Genomic DNA, 25,155 nt, shown 5'->3' with positions numbered 1-25,155 from the left:
ACACAATAATGCATTTTAAGGATACATTTTAGTAACTGTAGCTCTGTATAAAATCAGTGTCTTATGGGAGTTATCACACAGAGGTCACCTGGACTACAGGCCAAACAAGTACTCTAGGTGCAGAGAGTGCAGTTATACACCCTGAAAAAAGTTCAAGATGTATAAATATATCTTCAAACCCCAGCTTAGGTAGACATTTCCTGCTGGAGATATCATTCTGAGTACAACGTCAAAAGGCAGCTCTTTGTGTTTGTGCAATGTCCATAAAGTGACCTCTATGTGGATGAGATTTCAAGGTATATGGAAGATGCAGTACAGAGGATTAAAGTTAAATTAAACATATTGACAGCCATTCACAGGGTAACATTTCTCCAAAAACATCTGTTTACACACAAAAACCTTACCTAGATCTATATAATCACATTACAAACTATAAGTAATGAAGTTCACTGTAGCAGAAAAGAAAAACAAAATTGCCCTTTAGCAATAAAACAATCCCAACCTAACTAAACAATAGATTAAAAAAAAATGTAAACCTTTGATTGATTATAAACATGTTCCCACTAAACTATCATATCATCATATCATAGGTATCAACTGTCATTTCATCTGTCAGCTGATCTATCGTATCTGCTCAAAACGATTAAATACTAAAAAATATACACACACTGGACAGCATTATTCAGGTGGGTAAAAAGTTCAAGCTAACCACATTACTTACCGAAACACCTACAGTATATTTACCTCGCAAGCACAATATTTGTTTGCACAATGTACCTTTGATCTATATGTATGTTTTATTTTTTTTTATCATTTAGCAGCAGTGGTAATAACAGCAGTGAAGAAGGAGTAGTGGAACACACATAGTGTACATAGAGTGTGTTGTTTGGTTGTACATTTTTAATAATTAGAGCATCAAGGCTGCTCTCTGCTCAGGTCTAACCCAGCTTCTCGTGGGCACAAACATATGTTAAAGGAGTCAGACAGAGCTACACTGGCTATGATTTCACCACAGAAAGACATATTTCTCTGCGGATAATTGTTACCCAGCACCCGCAAAGAATTTATGGATGTGCGCCTGAGATTAGGATTTCACCACAGCCATGTCTCTCTGCTCATAATGCTTCCTGATGTACTCAGTAATAGCATTCTCATTATTAATCTCTTTCCTGAACAGCATAATGTAACACTTAGGGGCCAAGTGACAGCCAAGGATGCTGTAGCTGGATATGAGTATGGCTGCACTTTCTATAGCTCGTTTGTACTTCCCGATCAAACTGATATAAATCGGGATGAAGAGGATCCAAATAATCAAAAACAGCAGCATGCTGATGGTGATTAAATTAGCATTTTTATACAAATCTGGCAGCTGTTTACTTTTGAATGCAAACAGGAAACAAATAAGGGCCAAAAAAGCATTGTAGCCCAACATTGCGGCGAAGAACTTAGAGGAGCCTTTATCACACTGCTTCAGGATAGCCATGTGCAATATCTCTTGGTCTGGAAATGGGGGGCTATAGTACAACCATGGGACACACAGGGCGAGCTGGATCCCAGACACGACGGTCACCACAGCCACTGGTTGATTGAGCTTCTTCAGCCAGGATCCTTTCTTCAATTCAAAGTTGAAGCCCACTAAGATTTGGAATAGGTTGGCCAGAATGCAGGAGATGCAGAGGGAAAAAGCTATGCCAAAGAGAGGCATGCCTATCATGCAGGACACCTCAGTGGGCATTCCTGTGAAGGTAAATGTAAGGCAGAAGCAGCCGAGCAGGGATAAAAGTTCCAAGAAACACAAATAACCTCCCACTGCCTTCACAATGGGAGTACTACGATAGATAGTAAACACAATAGTGAACACAATGGTCACAATTATCCCGAACACTTCTAACAAAGTCAAAATGATAATAAATGGATCTGCCCAGTGCAGGAATTCAACAGTTTTGTTGAGACACATATCCCTCTGCGGAGTCGAATACCTCGTTTGACCACAGCTCTTGCACGCCTCACCTACAGATGTAAACAAAAAAATGCTAATTAACTGAGGAAATTAGGGATATTTTTGTTTATTTGGCATAATGAATGAATTCCTTTGAATTCCTGAAACGCAGAATATTTTGTTTCACATAAAAGAGGAAGTACCCAAACCATGGCATCTGATTACATTCACAATACAGTAGTGTGTAAAGTTATGCAACGTTTGCAAATTCATGTAAAATTGTCTTTTGACATTTGGCAGGCAACAGTGAGAATTAAACCTAAATATCATCGTCAATATACCACTCACAAATAAGAGATCTTAAAGTTTGAAACTTTTAGTAGATTTTAGCCATTTTTATTCATTCTAACCTGTTGCCCCTTGTTGTAAAAGAGTATTCCTTTATTTGCTGTTATCTTACAACATAGTGCTGATAATTTTAACAGTGGGGGAGCAGATGTTAAAACACATGCTGTTGATCTAATCAAACACATGCTGGTGATGTAATCAAATGCACAGCCACTTACTTAGGGAGTGTACAAAAATTATTAGTGGGTGAAGGTAAGAAAAGAGACAAAAAAGAGGGGCGATTATGTTTTGTTGTTGTTGTCACTGAAAACTGAAAAAAATGTGAAATTGATGCATCAAACTGTTACATCACCCACAGATTATAATGGTGCCATATGCAGAAGACAAAAGTAATGTCTCTGTATTAATACTTTATTTTCTCTAGTAGCTAATGTGTGATTAGTCCTATTTGATCTATTAACATTTTAAGTGTAACAGGTTTTCAAACAGCTAATAATAAATAAATAAATATAAATGCTCATTCAAATATTCTTTTTATTAGAAATAAAATTTCCTTTTTATGGGCTTAACCCCAAAATCTCAAACTATTGTTATAACTTTGTATACTATCCCCTGTGGTGTGAATGTTACATTCTTATTATAGGGATCCTCTGAGCAGACAGGATTTTTTCGTGTGGAAAGGGGACTGTTCACTGGTCACTTACCATTTCCAGGGGAAAACTCGTCCTGTGCACATGGAACACAATCTTTGCAGCACTTCTTACCCTGCTGTTTCAGCTCCTGCCCTGGTTTACACGTTTTAGAGCAGTTGAAAACAGTTACCTTTGAAGGACAAAACAGAATCAGCACATTGTGATAGTCACAAATTATTCTGATAAATGATAAAAATGATGAAATATTGACCTTACATTCACATTGCACATATTATGAACAAGATAATCTGGGATTTGGATTTTTTCATTTGGACAGTATCCTCCAATGGTTTTTATGCGTGTGTGCCGTGTGGATTCATTCATGTTCCAATATACAATATCATATGCTAAACTGGGGTCTCCGTTGGTGTTGAAGGATATACGCGTGGAGTTCACAGTAAAGTTGACTCTCTGGATTTCCACGAGAAGCTGAAGACAAACATAAACAGAACCAGACTGCTTTTAGTTTGTTATTACTTCAATTACTGGTGAAACAAAAGTTCATAAAATGGGGAATGTCATATAGGAGACTGAGAGAATGTTAACATTGCGGTATAAGTAGAATATTATTACATGACCTCAGGAAGTTAGAAAGTAGTTGGGCTTTCTTCCTGTTGGACAGAGCCAGGCTAAATGTTTCCCTCTTGGTTTTCCGGTCTTTATGCTAGGCTAAGCTATCCAGCTGCTGTGTGTAGCTTCATATTTACTAGACAGACATAAGAAAGGTATCATCTAACCACAAGAAAGCAAATAAGTGTACTTCCAAAAATGGTGAGCTATTGCTTCAAAGACATATAGTAGCAAAGTAAAAAACTGTATGGCAGCAAGATATCTTCACTGTACCTCCGAGGCTGTAAATTTGGTTCTACGTTCACACTTTTGGTCGTCACACTTTAGCAAGCGTCTGAGACCCTCAACAATGACTTGAACTGCTAAGTATATGTTGTATGATTCATCATTGTCGATGTAGTTGGCCAAGCACCTTGGGTCCAGACAGTTCTTGGACCACTCTGGGCTGTCTTTGAGTGTGCAGTTATTTTCTCTATTGTCCTCAGACTGATTACAAAGTGGATAACGATTCAGGTAATCCTCAAGAAAGGTGTTAGTGGTTCTGTTGAACCTTGAGATGATGTAGTCTTTAAAACCCGGCACCTCATTCCTCTTAGAGATGAATCCAAAAACTTGCCCAGCCAACTCAATGCCGGGCCTTTCAGAAATCTTTGTAGAGGTGGACCATGCATCACTTGCAATCCAAGTCCTGTTGAGTCTGCCTTTAACAGCTGCTTCCATGATGAGATCAACATTGCTGTCCTTGGTGAACATGATGATGGCCTCAGCAGTGCATTTCCTGATATTGCTGATCAGATTAGCCAGGTATGTATGGGTTTGGGAATTGTTCTGGGAGAAGTAACCAGGCAAGATGTCAGTAAATTCAATGCAGACTCTTTTTTCTCTGAATATGCCTACAAGGCGGTCACTGCCGTACTTCCCATACTCATCATCACTTCCTATAATGGCTACTGTTTTCCAGTTAAACTGCATCACCAGTTCAGCGATGGCCTTTGTCTGATATTCATCGCTGGATATTGTTCGCAGAAAAGTGGGGAACTTCAACTTCTTGCTGAGCAGCTCACTAGTTGATGCATAGCTTATCTGTAGCCAACAGGAAAAAAGTAATGTTGAAATTGTTCTGCATGCAGATTGCAACAGTGATGCATTTAAATTCAAGGACAGATTATATTTATTGGCATTATTGCAAATGCAAAGTTAGAGGACCTTAGATTTATATCAGAATTCTGTCATAATATAATCATAGGTATTAACAGAGAGAACAAACCTGAGCAACTGATGACAGAGCAAGAACTCGTGCTACAGCTATTGATACTTCAGAATACCTCTCACCAATCACCACCTTTGTTTGGGGTTCAGGTAAAGCAGAATGCATGTTTGTAGGTAGTAAACAGCTCTGAGGGTCTGACTGGTTCTTGAGCAGCTGAAGCGTTGCTCTGATGGCCAGGCTGACATCTCCACAAGTGTCATAGATGTCATATCCTATGGTGAAGTTGGGTAGAACCCTGAGTGTGCGTTCATTTACTTCTCTGATGGCATATATCATAACTTGAGCACGTAAGACCATCTGGAAGTCATAGCTGCAAATATTGACAAGGACAGATGAAATTTACAAATTGATTCCGTCTTGCTATGTGTCATGTTAAATGGACTAATCTCAGTCAGGCCATACTTACACACTACAGGAGATTGGTCCGACTGCTGTGGTTCTGTTGGTTTTCAAGTGAATGGGGAAAAGTCCTCCAATGATGATGTCCCCAGGTGAGTGTTCATGCAGTAGACCATAATCTCCCGAACAAGAGTGAAATACACTCATGACTCTGACAAAAAACCACAATAAGAACATTGTGGATACACAGAGATAAAATATATATGTGTAAATATGTGATCAATTGTTCCTCCCTCTACAGTATGACCAGGTTCCTGGACAACACCTCTCATATAACTTCCCCTTGTGGGAAGTCAGACAAGATCATTTGCATTGACAGACAGAATCTGTAACTTTATGCAAAATATCGCTCTTACTTACACATCCTCAAAACACTAGATCGGCACGAGAACAACAGGGTGATTTGAATTGCTCACAAATGATTATTCTTTTACGGTAACATATGTTTCATTATCAGTTTTCATCATCTCCCATCTTCATCTGATAAACTGGTTTGGACAAGACATACCCCTTTATTCAGGTCATCCATCCATTTTCTATACCGCTTATCCGAAACCAGGTCGCAGGGGGGGCTGGAGCCAATCCCAACTGACAGGTCACCAGTCCATCACAGACAAACAACCACACACACACTCTCTGGGCAATTTAGAGTCACCAATCAACCTAACCAATCTAACCAACCAAATCAACTTTGGAATGTGGGAGGAAGTGGGAGTACCTGGAGGGAACCCATGCAGACACGGGGAGAACATGCAAACTACACACAGAGAGGCCTCAGTTTGAACCCAGAACCTTCTTGCTGTGAGGCAACAGCGTTAACCACTGTACCACCACTGCCCTTTATTCAGGTCAGTGACCCCAAAAACATGAGGGCACAGTTTGCACTTTAGGCCATGAGAGGGCAGCAGAGTATATATAACTGCAGTTAGTATTAGTATTATGTGCTGTATTCATAATTTCACTTTATTTTAATGTTTTTGGTTTTTTAGCTACTCTATATACTGCTGGTAGATTCATTTATGACAAAGCATCATATCTCATTATTATATGTTCTGCTCATGAAGATGACAATGGTGAAATGATAAAATTTTGATCTTAAGGGTAGCTCTAGCCGTCAACAAAATGTAGAGGAGGAAAAAGGGAAATATTTGCTTCTGAAATGAAAAAAATAAAAGTACAAAACTTCAAAACATAATATAGTAGAGCGTTTATATGTAGTTAGGTTCCACCTCTGTGTACCTAAAGCCTTTCATTGCTTCACTGACATATGATAACATCATATATGCATAATAATAAAAATGACTGTGAATGTAATGTGGATATCACGTCCTGGAAATCAAAGTAATTACATTGCAGAGCAGAGTTACAGAAACGTAACAGCTGCTCTGAAGCCAGCCTCACCAGAGAAACTCCTTCCTGCGCCAACGCCAGCTGTCTCTGGATTGGGCCTCTGGTCCCCACGCCTTTTGGGCCGTGGATCAGATCGTATAAGTAGGCTACACTGAGCTGAAGTGTTGGACACCCAGAGGCCACCCAGAGAGGGACGGGGACTGTGTGCGGGCAACATGACTTCATTAACGTGGGGACTGGTCTGCTTCATTGGCGTCCTGGCATCGGGAACTCTGGGAACTGTCCCCCAGCCTCGGTCCCAGCACCGACAGAGTCACTCAGTTCGTCCTTTAATTTCACGAGTGTCCCCGCAAATCGCCCCAGGGCCCCGTCAGCGCTTTGAGATCAAATCTACTGAACAAACCCCTGACGGAGTACCAAGTGCTGAAAGTTTTCAGGAGGTGCAGCTGGGTGATTACACTCGAGGCTTCCAGCAGCAGCAGAGTGTCCGGCCAGGTGCCAGCAACCACCTGCCGCAGGAGGGACGCACGGCAGGCAGCGGAGGTTGGTACATGTCGGGATTGCATCCACCTGCCTCGCACGCTGTGTGCGCCGCAACTACTTCTTTTTAAACCAGTGTCTCAAATATATTTGGTATCCAGGTGGCTCAAAATGTCATCTCCTTGCTCATAGTGTACCAGACAAGAAAATACAAGTGTCAAATACATGTTATTTTGTATGAAAATAAATACTAATACATTAACGTATCAATATAACAAAGCTAATGGAATATTGTTTCATATCCTTTGAACAGTAGTAGCCTAAGTATTGTCAAATGACCTTCTGTTTTTGTTTGTTTGTTTGTTTTTGTTTTTTAACCAGATGCAATATATATATAGCCTATATATATATATATATATATATATGTGTGTGTGTGTGTGTGTGTGTGTGTGTGTGTGTATGTATATGTATATATGTGTATATGTGTGTGTGTGTGTGTATATATATATATATATATATATATATATATGCAATATAATTGCATATACAGATCGGATAAATGTACAGATCAGACTATATATGATGTGTACATGATGTCTTTGACAACAGCCCTAAAACCTTGTAATACATTCTCTTTTTCCTCCAGTGACATTCACATGGAAAGTGATATTAAGCATATTATCACTCACACTGCCTGCCATGTGGCATCTTAGTTTGCTTGCCTCAAACCCAAGTAACAACTGCACTAATGCTTTTCCTTCTGCCTTTTCCTTTCGCTTGGCAAAGCTGGTGGCAGTAATTCTAGGTTATATCGCTATCAGCCTGCCCATCACCCACTGCCAAAGAAAATCAAGCTCTCCTCACAGCTGCATCACAGTGCTGCACCATTTACATCCTGGCAGCTTGCGAAAGACACAAGTGGCTCTCCTGCATCCATCAGAGCTGGTGCAGGTAGCCACAATTAACACTTTCTCATTTAACTCCCAACAAGACAGCTATTGAGTAGTGGATTGTCTTTCCTGGCACATGTATAGATCTCACTTGCAGTTGAAATTAAAATTATTATATATGTTATAATGTAATTTTTTCCAATAAAATTTGCTTCTGATTCATTAGGTTGCAAACATTAACATTTTTTTCTGATATAAGAACAGGATAAAAGTCCACTGATATTTAAATGCACAGTATGTAATTTTCCGCCGCCAGGGGTCTCTCAATCAAAACAATAACAAAAGAGAGAGTTTGGTGTGTTGTGTCTGTCTGTCTGGCAGACAACCACAACACTGATGCTTGTGCACAGGGGATATGACGCCATTGCAGGCGATGAAATGAAACAGACAGTTACCTTGATTACAATTATGGGTTTTACTACATTTCACAATTGCTGTAAACATTTGGGATAATGTAAGTGCACAACTCAGCAAAACATATAACATAGGTCTGGTCATTTGTAGACATTTTAATGGGGAAAAGTCACAGTTGGAAATCAAATCTTGCTCATGGTGATGCCACAATGTCAAAAGGACATTAGGTGAAGGACACAATTTGATCAATTTCAAGGAACTTTAATTACTACTTAATACTGAGCCATGCTGTTCAGAATATTCTTTCTTTTCAAGGTTTAATGGTATTAGTTGGCTGGAGAAAAGGTTGAATAATTATATGTTTTAAAAACAAGTTTAAAGGTACATTCCCTGATTTTGCTGATTTCTTTCTCACTGTTTCAGGTGACATTTCAGTGATTGTATTTTTAAATCTAGCTTTTGAAGGGCCAGTCAAATCATAAACACTGATTGTCATTCACTTGTTTGTGAGGTAAGAGTTTGACTGTTACATATGTTATTTTAGTATTTATCATTGGTCTCCCAACATCTGGCACACCATCTTTGCTTCCCTAGTAATAATTAAAAAAAAACTCTTGATGGAACTGATGAGCTTGGCAGACAGTGGAAGAAATGTCTGTGCTTTAAGCCAGATCCATTCCATCCTTGATTCAGAGTTAACAAGAGTCACCTGTTAATTCAGTACAGACTCAGTATTAATGTTACAGTCACTGTGATTGGGGGGGGGGGGGGGGATTACAGTGAGAAGAGTAGATCACAAGGTGTTTTTTCAAAGTGTCTCATGTTGTATTCATTTTAAACAACCTCCACCAGCATCAGAAACCCCATGTGGTAACTCTGTAGCCTGTGAGAAGATCAGGATATTTTCCTTTTTTACTATTGTACCTTCAGTTCAAATAGATTTAATACATGCAAATAAAATGTTGATATATTTTTTTCAGCAACAAGATCCAACTGCAGAAATCGGCCTATAGACTTGGTCTTCATCATAGACAGCTCCCGCAGTGTACGCCCCGTTGAGTTTGAGAAGGCCAAGGAGTTCCTGCAAGACATGGTGGACAGCTTGGAGATCGGGTCCGATGCCACACGAGTAGGCCTCGTCAATTACGCCAGCACAGTGCAGATCGAGTTTCTGCTGAAGACATATTTTGACAAGTTTTCCCTGAAGCAAGCACTGGCCCGTGTTGAGCCCCTTGCTTCAGGCACCATGACAGGCATGGCCATTAAGACGGCTATGGAGAAAGCATTCACTGCAGAGGCAGGGGCCCGAGTTACTTCTGTGAACATCGCCAAAGTGGCCATCATAGTGACAGACGGGAGGCCCCAGGACAAGGTGGAGGAAGTGTCAGCGGCAGCTCGTGCATCTGGGATTGAGATCTATGCAGTGGGAGTAGACAGAGCTGATATGATGTCCCTCCGCCTCATGGCCAGTCCCCCACATGATGACCATGTCTTCTATGTGGAGACCTATGGTGTTATAGAGAAGCTCACTTCCAAATTTAGGGAAACCTTGTGTGGTAAGGATGATGATATTGGGAGTGCGGATATTCCAATAAATGGTGGAATTGATGATTATGGACTAGGCCTAGATGACAGGAAAGACGGTAATGGAATAAGTAATGAAAATGACGATAAAGGAAACAACGGTATGTCGGATCCATCTTTTTAAGTTTACCTGTGATTATATGGGCAGCACCATAGAGGGAATCTCCATTCTAAACGGTCCTCTTCTTTGGTCTTTAAGAAAAAAGGGAAAAGTAACCAGTGATTAACTGCCACTTGCTGTGTTTGCATTTCCTACAAAATTATGTGTACTAACTGTTGCCATGGAGATGGTGGAAAACATGGTTTAGTATTAATGCAATTAGCATTAAAATGTACACAACAATACATCTACTAACCAACTTAAAGAAGAAGACAAGTCCCTGATCACTGGTTGATCTGCTGACTCAGAGCAAAGTCTCCACACTTGAATACTTTAAAATGGTTGAAACCTAAAATGATGCTGCCTATACCCTTCACAGGGAGCGCGCTGCTGTTTGCACTCTGCGCTTTACCTTGTGCCAGTTACCTGAAGATGTGCTTTGCTGCACAGATCCATAATTTGGGCTTCCGCAAATATTAATGGCCACTCAACCTGCCAGGCAAAAACTAATTTAGCTTGCACTAAATATGACTAAAATATAGTTGAGTGGAAAAGTTCATGTTCTGAAGGAAACTTAAATTGCTTAAACTGCTTTATTGCTTGAATTACCTTCTGAATGCATGCATCAACATTGTTATCTTCAGATATTCTAATTAAATGAAAAAGGCAAAAGAAAGTTTACTTGCCCTCTAGCAGGAAAGTTAGATACCACTAGATCGATACCACTCTCGTCTTCATCCATTCAATTTGAAGCTAGGGCTTGCAGCCAATTAGCTTAGCTTAGCACAAAGATGGGAAACAGGAGGAAACAGCTAGCCTGCCTCTGTCTGAAGGTAACAAAATCTGCCTACCAGCACATTTAAAGTTTAATAGGTTTCACTTTATCTCTAATTTGTTCAATCAATGCAAAGTGTAAAAACATCGACCTGTATTTTTTTTTTTTTTTACAAGAGTTAAGACTATTTCTTGGCTTGGTGCAGTGACTTCCTGATGTCTATGGCCATTGCCTGGCAACCTCACAGTGACAATATGACTCCAAAAAGAAAAAAGTCTAACTTTTCCTTTAAAAAAAGGCACTGGTGAAACACATATGATGATATTTTCTACTAAGTGTATATTTATATTTATTGTAGTACTTAATTCTTGTAGACTACAGGGAAGCTTGATCCAGCCAAACCGCTGCTTGCCGTGATAACATTGGGTGCTATATCGCAGCTGGAAAAACAAGACATAGGAAAATGTCACATTTTACTCTAAATTACTTTTGCAAAGACTTTTTGTTCCCTCTTAATTCATCTGCAGTCCTGCATAACATGGCTATTGTGTTACTTCACAATACATTTTGCATTCACTCAGATCCATAGAGGAAGGTTGGCTAAGCTTTGAGGTGAAGAAACGCTGGACCTCCTGTGGTGTATATTGTCATATCTGAAGCACGGGGTTCGAACTCTGAGTGTATGGCATCATGATTCTTTCTCAGCTAATGTAAATATGTTAGTTGAGACTGAAACAACCACAGCTGTGGTCTTGTAGCAATAAACATATCCACAATCACAGCCTCAGCCACAGCTTCAGCCAGAGCTCAACCCTCTGCCAAGCATGCTGCTACAGCTTGGCCTTTCTGTATGGAGTAGGGGGAATGCAAAAATTATTGACAGGGAATGAAAAGAATTCAGAGGAACAAAATCCCACCATGATTTTTCGAGGGCTCTGTACTTTTGAGTAATTTTACTCAAGTTGTATTTTGAAATGTCAATATTTATATATTTAATATTAATATGTAATTTATATAGTTAATGTCAATATTTGATATTTTTTTTAAATTTATTTAACATTTAACACTCTAATGTAACATTCTCCCTGGTGTCAAACTTACTGCAAACCGTGTCCAGTTCCTCCAGTTCAAACCCTTGCTCTTGAATGACAGCTTGAACCTGAGGAGTGAGTTCAACCAGCCTCTGAGTTTCACAGAGACCGAATTCTGTCGTCCACAACGGTGACGTCATGACTAAATACATGAAGCTGCTGTGAAAGAGTGTTGCCTGCATTCGATTTTGTGTTTGCATGGTCTGTTCTGCATGGAATATTCTGTTGGAATATTAAGGTGGAAAGTTTTTCAGGTGACTTAAATTCAAAAGCCAGTGTAACGTTTCGAAGTTCCACTGATGACTAAGATACAGATGACTAAATCTCATCCTTCACTGGTAACGCAGGGATTGAAACAACAAAAATAAAATCACAATAACATCACTGTAGTTGAAGCACAAAGATCAGGTGATCTAATCGACATGTGGCTACGTAAAACAAAACCTTGCAATTAATCAATGTATACTTACAACTTACTAACATCCATATAACAAACAAATGATTCACTTAGCTATAGACCTGAGCCAATCACACACTGGAATGTTTCTTTGCAGGTTTGGATGCATGTGCTCAGGGACACAGTTGCCAGCACATTTGTGTCAATAGTGACAACTCATACTACTGCAAGTGTCGCTCAGGCTACGTCTTGAACCCAGACAAGAAAACATGCTCACGTAAGAATCTTTATCTTTGTCGTGGTGTTTTTGTCCAGTGTAGCAGTGTTTTTGCATGATTCACCATCTGAAAACCACTGTTGAATGTGGCTAAAAGTTATGTTTTGACAGAATATTCCTTGAACATTGATTTGGGATTAGATGGGAAAAAGAGGTAGAAATGTTTAATTTATAAAAAAAATAAAAAACTTGTAAAAACGTATAAAACTTGAAAGACTAAGATGGAAGAGTGACAGAGCATATGGTTATAGCCACCATAAATGACGAAAGGAACAGCATCCCATCTCCTTGACAGTGATATTCTATTGTAAAAAAAAAAAAAAAAAAAAAGCTTCAATAGAGGCAGAAATGTTTAACTTATAAAATATTAAAGTAAGAATTTGGATAGAGCCTTGGAATTCTAAGTCTATGAGCTTTTGAAGCTCCTCTTGAACTTCAGTTAGTGAGGCATTTCATACTGTGGCCACACTGCATACCATCTCTTGTTACCAATGTTTTGGGTTGGCCTAAATAGATTAGGGCACACTATTCAGTACAAATTAATAAGCAGGACATGATGAAGGCCTGGATTGATGAGAGGCACAAATGTGACATGTGACAGGTTGAAATAAATAAACTCATGCAAGCAAAAGTGTAAACACTAAAGTTAGATAGTTTGTCCCAAGATTAAGTTGAGAATAGACCGACATGACATTGTTGTCTTGAAACTCCAGATCTTGAAATAAGTGTTAAAGCATACTGGAGGTGACAGATGTGTCTGTTTACTTGAATGTCAAACAGTCAAACATATTTTCACACTATATAATTCAATCCATACTGTAAATATAACATGATCTCAGTTACTTTGACATAGAGTTTATGCATAAACACATTAGGGCAGGTAATATTGCTTATATGATCATAAAACTTGAAAGACTAGGACAGAAGAGTGACAGCCACCATAAATGATGAAAAGATCATCATCCCATCTCCTTGACAGTGATATTCTATTGTAACCCTAATCCTATGCACTTTGACTCTAGTAGGATTTAACCAGCTGCCACATGAGCATGACAGCTTGAGCTCTTGAGCTCGAACTAGTGGCTCTGTCCCAGGTAGAGGCGGAGTGCCGCCCTCTACCAGAGTAAGGAGGTGTTAGGTAGGTGACTTGTTAGTATCAGAATCTCTGTATGAAGTGACTGTTAACATTTTTTGTTAGAAAGTCAGTGAAGTGACCACAGAGACACAAAACAACTACAAAGAGACAAAAAAATACAAAGAGACCACAAACTGATGAAAAAAGACTGCAAAGAGACACAGAGTGACCTCAGCAGCTACTAATTGATGTCATTTCATGTTAGAATATTGAAAGTTGTTTATTTGACATTAATTTATTACGCTGAATAAACAATATAACTATAAAAAACTGTTTATTATGACCAAGAGCAGGGCTTTAAATTTGAGTCTTAACATGTTCTTATTAATGTCTAAATGGGCCCACCTTCTTTGCACCTGTGCCCCAGTTTTGTCCACCCATTCAAAAGTTTCTTTCTCTTTCCATGGGCAAAGTGCTTCAGCTGAAGTTGAAAGGACGAGTGGATCCTTTCTCCAGGTCACAGGCTCGATTGATTATCACTGTTCAGTGAGCTAGAGTTATTGCTTCACGTCAAATACCTGTGCTGAAGGATGACAGCCAGCCTGGGCAAAACAAGGCCCTGTGCACTGCAGTGTAAGAGCAACAACCTGTCAGCCAAAGGCCACCATCATGGCTCTCTCACCCACCAATCTTACTGAGCTCAGTTAAACACCATACCCATTATTGCAACCATAATTATCCATGGAAATACATGGATAAAACATATATGACCTCACCCAAAGTTTCAGTTCCTGCATCTTGAAGGATGTGTAATCCCTAACCCCTGTTAGTGTTCATTTTGTGGGTGATGTGTTTGTGTAGATGAAATACATTTAACACTTGGCTTCTTGATTGGTTTAATTAGACTGAGTTGGTTAGATGTGGGAGTGTCTCTTTTCAGGTTCTGATGCATGTGCCCATGGACATGACTGCCAGCACATTTGCATAAACAGTGATGACTCGTACATCTGCAGCTGTCGAGAGGGATATGTGTTGAATGCAGACCAGAAAACATGCTCACGTAAGAACACAAATACTTCTGATAAAGTTCGCTGTTTGGTTTATGGCCAGTTCTACAGGAAAGTGTTTTGCATAACTGAATATTTCAACAAAAAAAAAATGGCTTCAAAGCTTTAAATAGTTCACATTTTTAAGTACACCTGTAAACTTAATACACCAAGCAAGAGCTGGTCAGTCACCTTGTGCTGTGCGCCCCATTTTGTTTGACCAAACAGAAGCTGCTTCATTTATATGAACTGGAACATTACTAATTATCAATCAAATAAGAGCTTCATGTCAGTGGAGATTTTCCTGTCCAGTTTGGATGGATGCTCTCAGGGATGATATGTGTCAGCACTAATGATCTGTACATGTGCATATGCTTTTACAGTAGCTTCAGTTTCACTTATGGTGGTTGCTGTTTGGATTTGGGTTATTCTGAAAAGAGGGGAGCAAATTCTCAGTCAGCTTAAATTTGTATTCAGGCACAAGTCAGCTCTTGTGACTATTTTTATGATGTTTCCCTGAGTGGTGTACCACATCTGGTTCCTGAGCTCTGCAATGATCAGTTACATGTAGGTGTATCTCTTTTCAGATTTGGATCAATGTGTCCATGAGCATGACTGCCAGCATATTTGTGTCAAAAATGGCGATTCTTACCTGTGTATGTGTCGCGAGGGATATATGTTGAATGCAGACAAGAAAACATGCTCACGTAAGAACCCTTACAGTTGGTTACATGTCATTTCTTGGTGCAGTTTCTCAGGTTTCTGAACACAGCACAGAAGAATACCCACAGCTTTGTGTGTTACATGTAGGAGTGTCTGTTTTCAGGTTCAACTACGTGTGCCCAGGGCCATGACTGTCAGCATATTTGTGAAAACACTGATGATTCTTACATCTGCAAGTGTCATTTGGGATATGTACTGAATGCTGACCAGAAAACATGCTCACGTAAGCAACTTTATCTTTTCAGTAGATTCAGAGCGTATGGTCAAATTGATAGTAGATGCAGACCACTATACTTGTGCTATGAGATTTGATATGCATGTCTTAGAACTACTTTTGCAGTTAATTAAATACAGAAACCATGAGGTATTGCTGTTTAATTGGACTGATCATTTTCATGTGGACTTAAAAATACTGTAAATGTGAGTGACCAAGAGTTGAAAGGTATTTCAAGCACTTTCTTCATGCCCCTTGTGACCTATAATACAGTTTGTTCTGAGCACTGTACAGTTGTTTTGTGCTCAGCCTGAATAACTCAGAGACTTTGGAGACTGATGTAATCAAAGTTAACATCAGTAGTTAAAGCAAGAAAAGCCAGACAGGTTTCAACAGTCCAAACTCACCTGAACTGATGTCATGAGATGTCAGTTATATGTGGACCTGTCTCTTTTCAGGCTCTGATGCATGTCCCCGTGGACATGATTGCCAGCACATTTGTGAAAACAGTGACGACTCTTATATCTGCAAGTGTCGAGAGGGATATGTGTTAAATGCAGACCAGAAAACATGCTCACGTAAGAACTTGGACCTTATGATATGCATGTCTTAGTCCAGTGCTTTTCAAAACGGAAGAATGCATATGCTTGGATAGAGGTAGAAAAAGATGTTGGCCGGTCCTTGATGCTGTCAATGTTAGCTGTGGAAGTGTCTCATTTCAGGTTGGGATAAATGTGACCATATACATGACTGCCAGCATATTTGTGTCAGAAATGGTGATTCCTACATTTGCAAGTGTCGTGAGGGATATGTGTTGAATGCAGACCAGAAAACATGCTCACGTAAGAAGCTGAATTTTTCTTATATATTTTGTATGCATGTGAGGGTTTCATATTTTAAATGAGCAGGAAGTTGGGAGACTGGGACTGATGCACATAAAGGCATGGGGTAGGGGAGACTGGGGACGGTTGCAGCAAAGTACAGTTGCGACAAGTCTTATTGCTTCAATCAGAAACATGCTAAAGCGATGACACTCATACTGCACATGCTCACTTAGACCCTCCCCCCACCAGGAATACAGAAGACACATTCAACATATTTTGGAAATTATTTTGTGAGCCTCTCAAATATAATTGACTGTTGTGTTTATGATTACAATATAATGGATAAATTGTGCGTACTTTGACTCGAGGTAGGCCTATGTCCTATCCATCTCACAGCTCAATAACTGTTCTTTGATAAATATTGTTAAATAAATAAATAGACTTGAGATTTAGTATACAAAAGTTGGTCTAGTCCAAATAGTTGCTGATTAACTGAAAGAAATGCAAAAAGTGTTGTAACTGTCGCCAGTCTCCCCTAAATGGTTGTAACTTACATTATAAATCGAGTGGTGGTGCAGTAAAAGTCCGGCAGGCTAAGTGCTTCTTGACAAATACAGTTTGGTTCATCTACAAATATGAATGTTTCTTCTCAGGTTCAGATTCACATTCCCAGGGACATGAATCAGCAGTAATAACTTGTATGTCTGCAAATGTCAACATGGACATGTGTTGAATGCAGACCAGAAAACAAGTTCACCAAACTGTGGCTTTATTAGCAGCTGTGCATGCAGTGTCTCTGGTTTACAATAATCATTACGGTTGTAAACCAATATATCATTTTGATTAGATGCAGAAAGTGATAAATATATTTCATTGCCTTTATACATTTTAATTGATTTTGGGCCAATCACAAGCTACACCAAGCATTTCATAACTGCTGGTGTGACTGCGTTAGCTAAATTGGAGGGTGACCCATTAAAAGCTTTAAGTTATCCATGATAGATGTATTTTGGAATAAGTCAATTAGACTTGTAAGTGTATCTTTTCAGGTGCATGCCTGCCAGCATATTTGTGTCAAAAATGTTAGGTATTACCTCTGCATGTGTCATGACAGATATTTGTTGAATGCAGACCAGAACACACGCTCTCGAAAGACAACGAAAAACTTTTTCATACAGTATCCTGGAGCACTGTGTCAGGGTTCCCATCAAATCCCATTATTCTGGGTGCTTGACTACATTCAAAGTCTTCTTCTGGATGATTTGATAATGCTAATAGTAATATTACAGCCCCTAAAGTGTTCTTACACTTAGAGTACATATCAGCCCTTGCAGATTGTCCTCAATAGTTTGGTGCTGCCAGTAGTGACTTTATTTTAAATAGACTCATAGACCCAGAGGTTTGGTTGAGATAGCCATGATTTAAATATAGACTGTAAAGAGATTGGTGACACAGTATAAGCTACACAAGTGTCCTGTGATACTTAACTGTGGAGTGTCTCTTTTCAAAATTGGATACCTTGTAAAAGGAGTCATAGCTGGACAGAGTCCAATCCTTGCATGTATGATGTCATGAGGTGTCGTAATGCGTGGACATTTGATGTCCATGTCTCTTTTCAGGTTCTGATCCATGTGCCCATGGACATGATTGCCAGCAAATTTGTGTAAACAGTGATGGTTCGTACATCTGCAAGTGTCAAGTGGGATATGTGTTGAATCCAGATATGAAAACATGCTCACGTAAGAACATTGAGCTGTCTTTTAGATGTGCTAAAGTGTCGAGTGTTTGCCAAAAAATTCAGAAGTGCTTGACCACAGTCCCATCACAGGTCCTATTACTTACTAAGGGTTCTTTGATTGTTGTAGTTAGATGTGGAAGTGTTTCTTCTTTTCAGGTGCAAATACATGTGTCCAGGGACATGACTGCCAACATATTTGTGTCAGCACTGATGACTTGTATATCTGCAAATGTCGAGAGGGATATGTGTTGAATGCAGACCAGAAAACATGCTCACGGAAGAACTTGGACCCCTCTAACATATTCTCAGGATTTCACTGTTATTTTCTAGACTGAAAGTGTAGAGTATTAGCTGAGTATTAGTGAGTATTAGCTGAATTTGTTGACTGAATTTGTTTGGGAAGTTTAGCTCAGTCTTTGAGCTCATTCTGAACACCCTCAGTCTGATGCATTGAGAGAAATGGAGCAAATGGCAACAGTCATAGGGTTCACAATGGATAAAGAGATCCTTGAGTGATAGATTAAGAGGGTTTGCCTCAAAATTCATTAGTACTTGACCACAGTCCCATCACAGGTCCTATTACTTACTAAGGGTTCTTTGATTGTTGTAGTTAGATGTGGAAGTGTTTCTTTTCAGGTTCAGATGCATGTGCCCATGGACATGACTGCCAGCACATATGTGTCAACAGTGATGACTCGTATATCTGCAAGTGTCAAGTGGGATATGTGTTGAATGCAGACCAGAAAACATGCTCACGTAAGCACCTGAATTGTTTCAATATGCATATTTGGTGTCCGTGGTGTCATCCGGCCTCACAGATACTCCACAAAGCACCACTTTCTGAGTTTCAAAGTGTCTCAACTGGACTGGTTCATCAAAATTTTAAAGACTCCATCCGGACAGTAGGGGCTGGTGAGGCAGTCTGTCTTGTGGACATGCCATATATCATCCATCATTCTAAATTGATTTGAGCAGTGCAAAACTTACATCTGGGTGAATGCGATATGGGAAACTGAGCATGTTAACATATATGGGTTGACATTGTTGTGGGACCCACTGCTTTTAAAGGGAACTGTGATCAAAGGTTCTCCAAAAGACCAAGTGATTGTTTTTAATGTCTTAAGACTAAGTCACTGAAGTATGAGCTTTTCTTTTCAGGTTCAGGGTTGGATACATGTGCCCAGGGACATGACTGCCAGCACATATGTGTCAACAATGGGAACTCATACATCTGCAAGTGTCGGGTGGGATATGTTCTGAACATGGATAGGAAAACATGTTCACGTAAGAAGATTCCTTTTATCAATTTCACAGTATCTCAAGATGTTTTGTTCTATTCTGTAACAGCTCGGAGAGCTACTGAGGCACTTGTGTATTATGCTATACACATGCATGTAATGGTTTGGCACACGATTCCATGAATATTAAGGGAATGATAACCAAGGGTTTGTTGAATTACCAAGTCAGTTAGATATGGGAGTGTCTTGTTTCATGCATGTGCTCAAGGACATAATTTCCAGCATATTTGTATCAACGATGATGATTCTTTCAACTGAGAGAAATGGAGAAAATAGCTATAATCATAGGGTTCACAGTGGACAAAGGGGTCCTTGACTGACTGTTCAGACCAATATCAGCGAGAGCAAAAAAATTCCCTCTGGCTCAAGTGGCAACCGACCGTAACGTCACCCAGCCTCACGTTTGAAATTTGGCTGTCGCCATCTTGTTTTTTTTAAACAAAAAGAAACCATATTTGGACAAGAAGGTGGATATGATCTGCTCTGTTCTCTATTCTGGTCCTCCAAACTGCATTTGGGCCTGCAAAGCCGACCATATCTTTGTGCCAACTTACCACATGTAGGGTGTAAGTTAATCACATGAAATGTGCAACATTAACGTTACAAACTTATTCACATCAAGTTGTAAAGCAACTATAGCACTAGTTAGTATGCAAATCCCTCCTGTTTTCAAAAAATATACATTACATCTACACATCACTAACTCACCTTGAACACCTACAATGTCAGACACCCTGTAAGCAAACAGGGACATTTTGTAAAGGATGGGGTTGTGTTCTCTAGTGTTGTCTACAGCAGAGCACTCCTACATTCAATTCAATTCAATTCAATTCAATTCAATTTTATTTGTATAGCGCCAAATCATAATATACATTATCTCAAGGCACTTTACAGGGTAAGGTCAAGACCTTACTTTGTTACAGAGAAAAACCCAACAGTTCCCACAACGAGCAAGCGCTTGGCGACAGGGGGGAGGAAAAACTCCCTTTTAATTTTCCAATTGGTTGCCACCAAACCACATCATAGCTCATTACCATAAAGTTGCCTGGACTTCAACTTATTCTGACACCTACACCGCCCAAGACACGCCACCAACAGGCATGCCACTGCTTGCCGCCAAGAGATGCTAGCTCGCATATAAAATGAATGACTTCTGGTCACTTTGATGTTCTTGCTGCTTTTGATATGTTTATAGACTTATAGACTATAGTCAGTGTGTTTCTTTTCAGGTTCAGATGCATGCGCCCTTGGACATGACTGCCAGCACATTTGTGTCAAAAGTGATGACTCGTATATCTGCCAGTGTCGAGTGGGATATGTGTTGAATGCAGACCAGAAAACATGCTCACGTAAGAATGCGCTTTTCCAGTACATATGTAATGATATCTTTGTACTGTACCCTAGGTTGTCAATGCTGTAGGCTATACGTTCTCATAGGCCAGCATTTCCCACCACACCCTGAGCTTCAAACCATTATCCTCTATTGCAACAAGTATTGAGCTCAGCCTGACTGGGACTGTTGCATACATGGACATGGTTCTCAATGACTGTATCAGCCAAGGTTTCAAAAGCTGTCCAGGTGTTCTTTTAATGCTCTTTCTCTATGATACTTGAAGAGGCTTTAACAAAGATGGGTTTGTCTATGATCTTGACTTGACAAGAGCCATTCTCAAACCATTCTAAACGATGCAAGGTGAGATGCCAGTTTTCCAAATGTTATGCATTTTGTCTTATTAATAATCCACAATCCAATCTAGATTTGGCCTCTAAAAGGGTCTATAGACTTGACCATTTTCTACAAAGAGTATTACTTAAATTTGCATGTTTGGCCAGGAAATCAGAATGAGTGTAATCTTTTGTACGAAAGCTGATTTGGCCATACAGCTACCGTGACTCTGACTGTGACCGCATCTACAAACATAAATCTAGACCTAGAGGTGAAGAGTACCAGTCAAAGTTAACCTCATCTCTGTCTGTATCACATCTTTTCTTCAACTGAAGAACACCAACTAGCCAGCCCTGGGCCGTCTTGTCACTCTCCAATAGCAACACACTGTAGCTTCCAATCTGCCTAAAACACATAGCGTTGCTCAGAGGGCATATTATAACCTCTTGTCTTGTAAGCACAATGATGACTGAAAGTCTTGTCAAGTGACAATCACCACTCCTGGTAAGAAACCACACTGGACAGCAGGGAAAACCTACAAATTTTTCATTATAAAAACCACATGTCACAATCAGATGCCTTTTGTAGATGAAACTACAAATTACTAAAAAGGTGAAAAATAGTTCAAATAATTCACATCCTGCTCCATGTGGTTTACCTTATCAGAACATTTCTAGCTTCAGAAACATCCGGTACAGAAATTAAAAAAAAGCCACCTACGTAGACCAGTCACATTTCTTGTGGTTTCTGTGAAACTCAAGCAGCTTTGACATTTTTGAGGAGGTGACAGCAGCTACAGCAGGAAGCCTGTGAATATTCTCATTTGTCCAGGTCATAGTATCTCAAAGGAGTTTTAAATCGAAAGCAACTGGACTTGGTTATTTGCACCTGGTCAGGTGCGAGAAAGAACTGATGAAGCCTCTTGGATGAGAGGTGAAACGTCTTCCTAGACAAATAACCAAGTCCAGTTGCTTTCGATTTAAAACTCCTTTGACAGCTACAGCAGAACTCTCTAAATACCAATGGAGCACCCATGGTTAGTTACACAATACCTCACACCCCAGTGGAGATGTTCAAGTTCACCTTATGTGAAACAGAATGAGGGACAGACTGCAGACTGAGTCACAGCAAAAAGAGCCAACTTCAATAGAAAAGAAAAAAAACATCCTTATTGTCTATGTCCACTATGTCTATGTAAATTGAAGTGTAGTGCTCCAGGTAGGAGCATGGTCAAGTCTATAACAATGATAGGGTGTTTTGCCTACAGTGTGTTACTTTAATTAAAACATTTACCATACATTTTATGTCTTTCTTTTTGCATTCCCCAGTTGTGGAAATGTCTATAGTTGCAGCAACCAGAGCTACTGTGTCCAGCGACAAGCAATACAGCACTACTACTGGTCCAGCCATTTACAGCATAGTTTACAGATCATACAAGTGTGCTGTGCTGGTGTAAGGAATCAGAGACATGAGGCATTAGAAGTCGTAGTGTGAGCTTGCTGTAGTCTGAGTAAAGGACAAAAAGAAAAATGGTTGTAATTAATTTGCTTGTTGTCTGTTGTGATTGTATCTTTTCAGTGATTTGGTATATAACATGTATGTGAGTATATTGCTCAAATAATGAACTTATGTCTTAAAATCCTACTTAAATCTAACCACACTTGACCTTCCTAATTTGTGATTAACTAGTTGAAGTGACTGAAACATTCTGAATATATTTTCTAATTTCACTCACAAAGAAGAATCGTGATTGCACGTAATCTCAGCTATGTTGTTGATTCAATATCCAAGATTATGTCACCTGAAAGATGTTTGGAAAAAAGGTATATATTGAACATGAACACTGACTCTTTGTCAGTTTCAAAAAATGTGCGCTGCTATTGTCGATCTGCAAAGAGAAACATGTCAGCAGTGCTTTATACTAAGCAGCCAAATGTAGTGTTTGAGGCTACACTAAACATGGTGAAACACCACTCACTTTCTCCATATTTCTTCTCATTCTTTCAGAGGAAATGAGAAGTGAAATAACCCAAGATGCCTGCATGTGTGAAGCTCAGATTGTGTTCCAGAAAAAAGTGCAGTCAACCATTCACGAGCTGAGCAGAAAACATATCCTTTTACCTCTTGCAGGTTGAGGCGTGGGAGAATCCACACATGAAGTTTGATTTTAACTGTGAACATCCTGGGACAGAAATATCTGTTTTGTGTCTCTAAAAATACTAGTTTGGAAAGCAGTGATATTTGTGTTCCTACTAGTGCTTTTGATTACAGTAATTTGAATCTGAATCTAAACGTTAAGTCTGCTAATCTATAGTTGCATATTTTTATGAATATCTGATGTCATGGTGAACTGGTTACGAACGTTACGACTTAGAAAAACCCATTTCCTTGACTGCCTGTTCACTTGATGAACTTTCAGACAAAGTGAATCTGATTGAAGGTCATCAGCAGTATTGAGAACAGCGATGCTGTCAGAAGACTCGTTAAAGACTGGCAATGTATCCATTTTTCTTGACCAGTGGAAGTCATCTGTAAAACCCTCAAAATCTCTCGATGTTTCATGTCTATGATGTGTCAAAGATTTGATAGAGGTCTGCATGGTATTAATTTCTTATGCAGTATACTGGTAGGATTATGGTTTTATATTATAAACCTGCATTTTTGCATTCACAACGCTGTCCATTATTAAGTCAGGTATAACTGGTGTAAATGTTTACATATACCTGTGTGTTTGTACAAAAACCCAACATTTCTTCCTAACAGTGTAAGCCATAGAGTTCAGATTCATGCACTGTAACATATTTAGTGACTTGTTGAAAAGCTAGCAGTGTTAACATCTTTAAAAATTGCATTGTACCACAGCCTTGTTGTGTATTCACTGCTCTGAGATCATCTCTTGGTTAGTGTTCTTGCTTGGTGTTCTTGGTAGAACACAAAGACTCCATGCATAACTGTAACACAACAACTAATCTCTTATGCAACAAGAGCATTGTCACTCTCCCCGTGATTGCAGCATTATGCAGTGAAAAGACCAAAATAAAACCTGATCCAATTGGCCCCTGGCAGTGTTAAAGCACAGAATTACTATAATCCTTTACTGGTACTTTAAATTGAAACATTTCAACAACTATATTGCACAACATGGATTGGTAATTATTGTTTTGGTTGTAACAGACAGGTACAGTTGTTCCGGGGGAATAGGAAAAAAAAAAAAAAGTTTAGGGAGCTCTGACTGCTTCAGTACTTTGCATACTTGGCAAGCCATGGACTAAAGTTTCTAGCAGCAGTCCTGGACGTGAAAGACTATTTTAATGCAAGTTATGAAAGTGGGAGATTTATAGTTTTGTAACCAGTTAAAGAAATAGGTCTTCATACACTACATTCATGTCCTATATTTTCTACTCCTATCTGTGGAAAATGCATGAAAAAAAGTGAAAAGTGGTGTTGTGGTGAAGGCCTCTATGTGCAAACTGAGTACATGTTTTGTTGCTTTTGTGCAAGAAAACAACTTCTCTGTATATTTTCTATTGGGATTAAAGCTGTACATGGAAAATAAACATTCTGAAACAATGGATCCAAATCTCCTGTGTTGTGTGCTTTATACTTGCTATACTGCGCATGCTAAAAGATTAAAACTATGATATGGACCATCAGCAGCAGTCTTGAGACTCACTATATGATTCCTTCACTGGACTACCGTTTTTCTGTATTGCTGTGCATTGACCAACATAACAAAATGCACTACTGTTTTAAAATGCTTCTGTGTATTTGTTTAGTGTTGGTTTTTTAGGATTTTGGTGGTCCATTACTCTGGGGCCTACCACAGTTTTGCTGTAGGCTAAAGTAAGTGCCAGGCAGCACAGAAAAGCTAAATAAAGTGTTTCCAGCTTTTCCACAAAAACTGGAATCCCAAGTTAAAAACAAATGAAGGGCTCCATAAAGTGTGTGTGTGTGTGGGGGGGGGGGGGGGGGGGGGATGCCCACCGCTGGAGCGC

General features: G+C 39.4%; 2 protein-coding genes across 8 annotated transcripts; one reads left to right on the top strand and one right to left on the bottom strand.

The window, feature by feature from the left end:
- Positions 1–488: 488 nt before the first annotated feature.
- On the bottom strand, positions 489–6,732 carry LOC139614126 (G-protein coupled receptor family C group 6 member A-like). Of its 2 annotated transcripts, XM_071471287.1 has the most exons (7): positions 6,620–6,732; positions 5,226–5,369; positions 4,817–5,129; positions 3,823–4,632; positions 3,196–3,408; positions 2,992–3,109; positions 489–2,010 (listed from the first exon to the last, which is right to left on the bottom strand). In XM_071471287.1, the coding sequence occupies exons 2-7, from the start codon at positions 5,363–5,365 to the stop codon at positions 1,085–1,087; spliced, it is 2,520 nt and encodes an 839-aa protein (XP_071327388.1). In that variant the 5' UTR covers positions 5,366–5,369; positions 6,620–6,732; the 3' UTR covers positions 489–1,084. The 2 variants fall into 2 exon arrangements, with proteins under 2 accessions (XP_071327388.1, XP_071327387.1); XM_071471286.1 differs by lacking the exon at positions 6,620–6,732 and having other exon boundaries at positions 5,226–6,149.
- On the top strand, positions 6,645–24,734 carry LOC139614127 (matrilin-3-like). Of its 6 annotated transcripts, none has more exons than XM_071471289.1 (14): positions 6,645–7,111; positions 7,835–7,999; positions 9,333–9,908; positions 12,457–12,576; positions 14,592–14,711; positions 15,285–15,404; positions 15,524–15,643; positions 16,093–16,212; positions 16,357–16,476; positions 18,833–18,952; positions 19,355–19,480; positions 20,724–20,843; positions 23,168–23,269; positions 23,565–24,734. In XM_071471289.1, exons 1-14 carry the CDS (start codon positions 6,784–6,786, stop codon positions 23,615–23,617), a joined length of 2,310 nt encoding a protein of 769 aa, XP_071327390.1. In that variant the 5' UTR covers positions 6,645–6,783; the 3' UTR covers positions 23,618–24,734. The 6 variants fall into 6 exon arrangements, with proteins under 6 accessions (XP_071327390.1, XP_071327389.1, XP_071327392.1 ...); XM_071471288.1 differs by having other exon boundaries at positions 9,333–10,037; XM_071471291.1 differs by lacking the exon at positions 7,835–7,999 and having other exon boundaries at positions 9,333–10,037.
- The last annotated feature ends 421 nt before the right edge of the window (positions 24,735–25,155 follow it).

Source organism: Trachinotus anak, unplaced genomic scaffold, assembly GCF_046630095.1.
Source record: "Trachinotus anak isolate AG129_WGS33_773 ecotype Australia unplaced genomic scaffold, CSIRO_AGI_Tana_v1 ptg000033l, whole genome shotgun sequence".
Lineage (NCBI taxonomy): Eukaryota > Metazoa > Chordata > Actinopteri > Carangiformes > Carangidae > Trachinotus > Trachinotus anak.
Note: the sequence above shows the minus strand (reverse complement) of the source record. Positions and strands in the feature narration are given on the sequence as shown.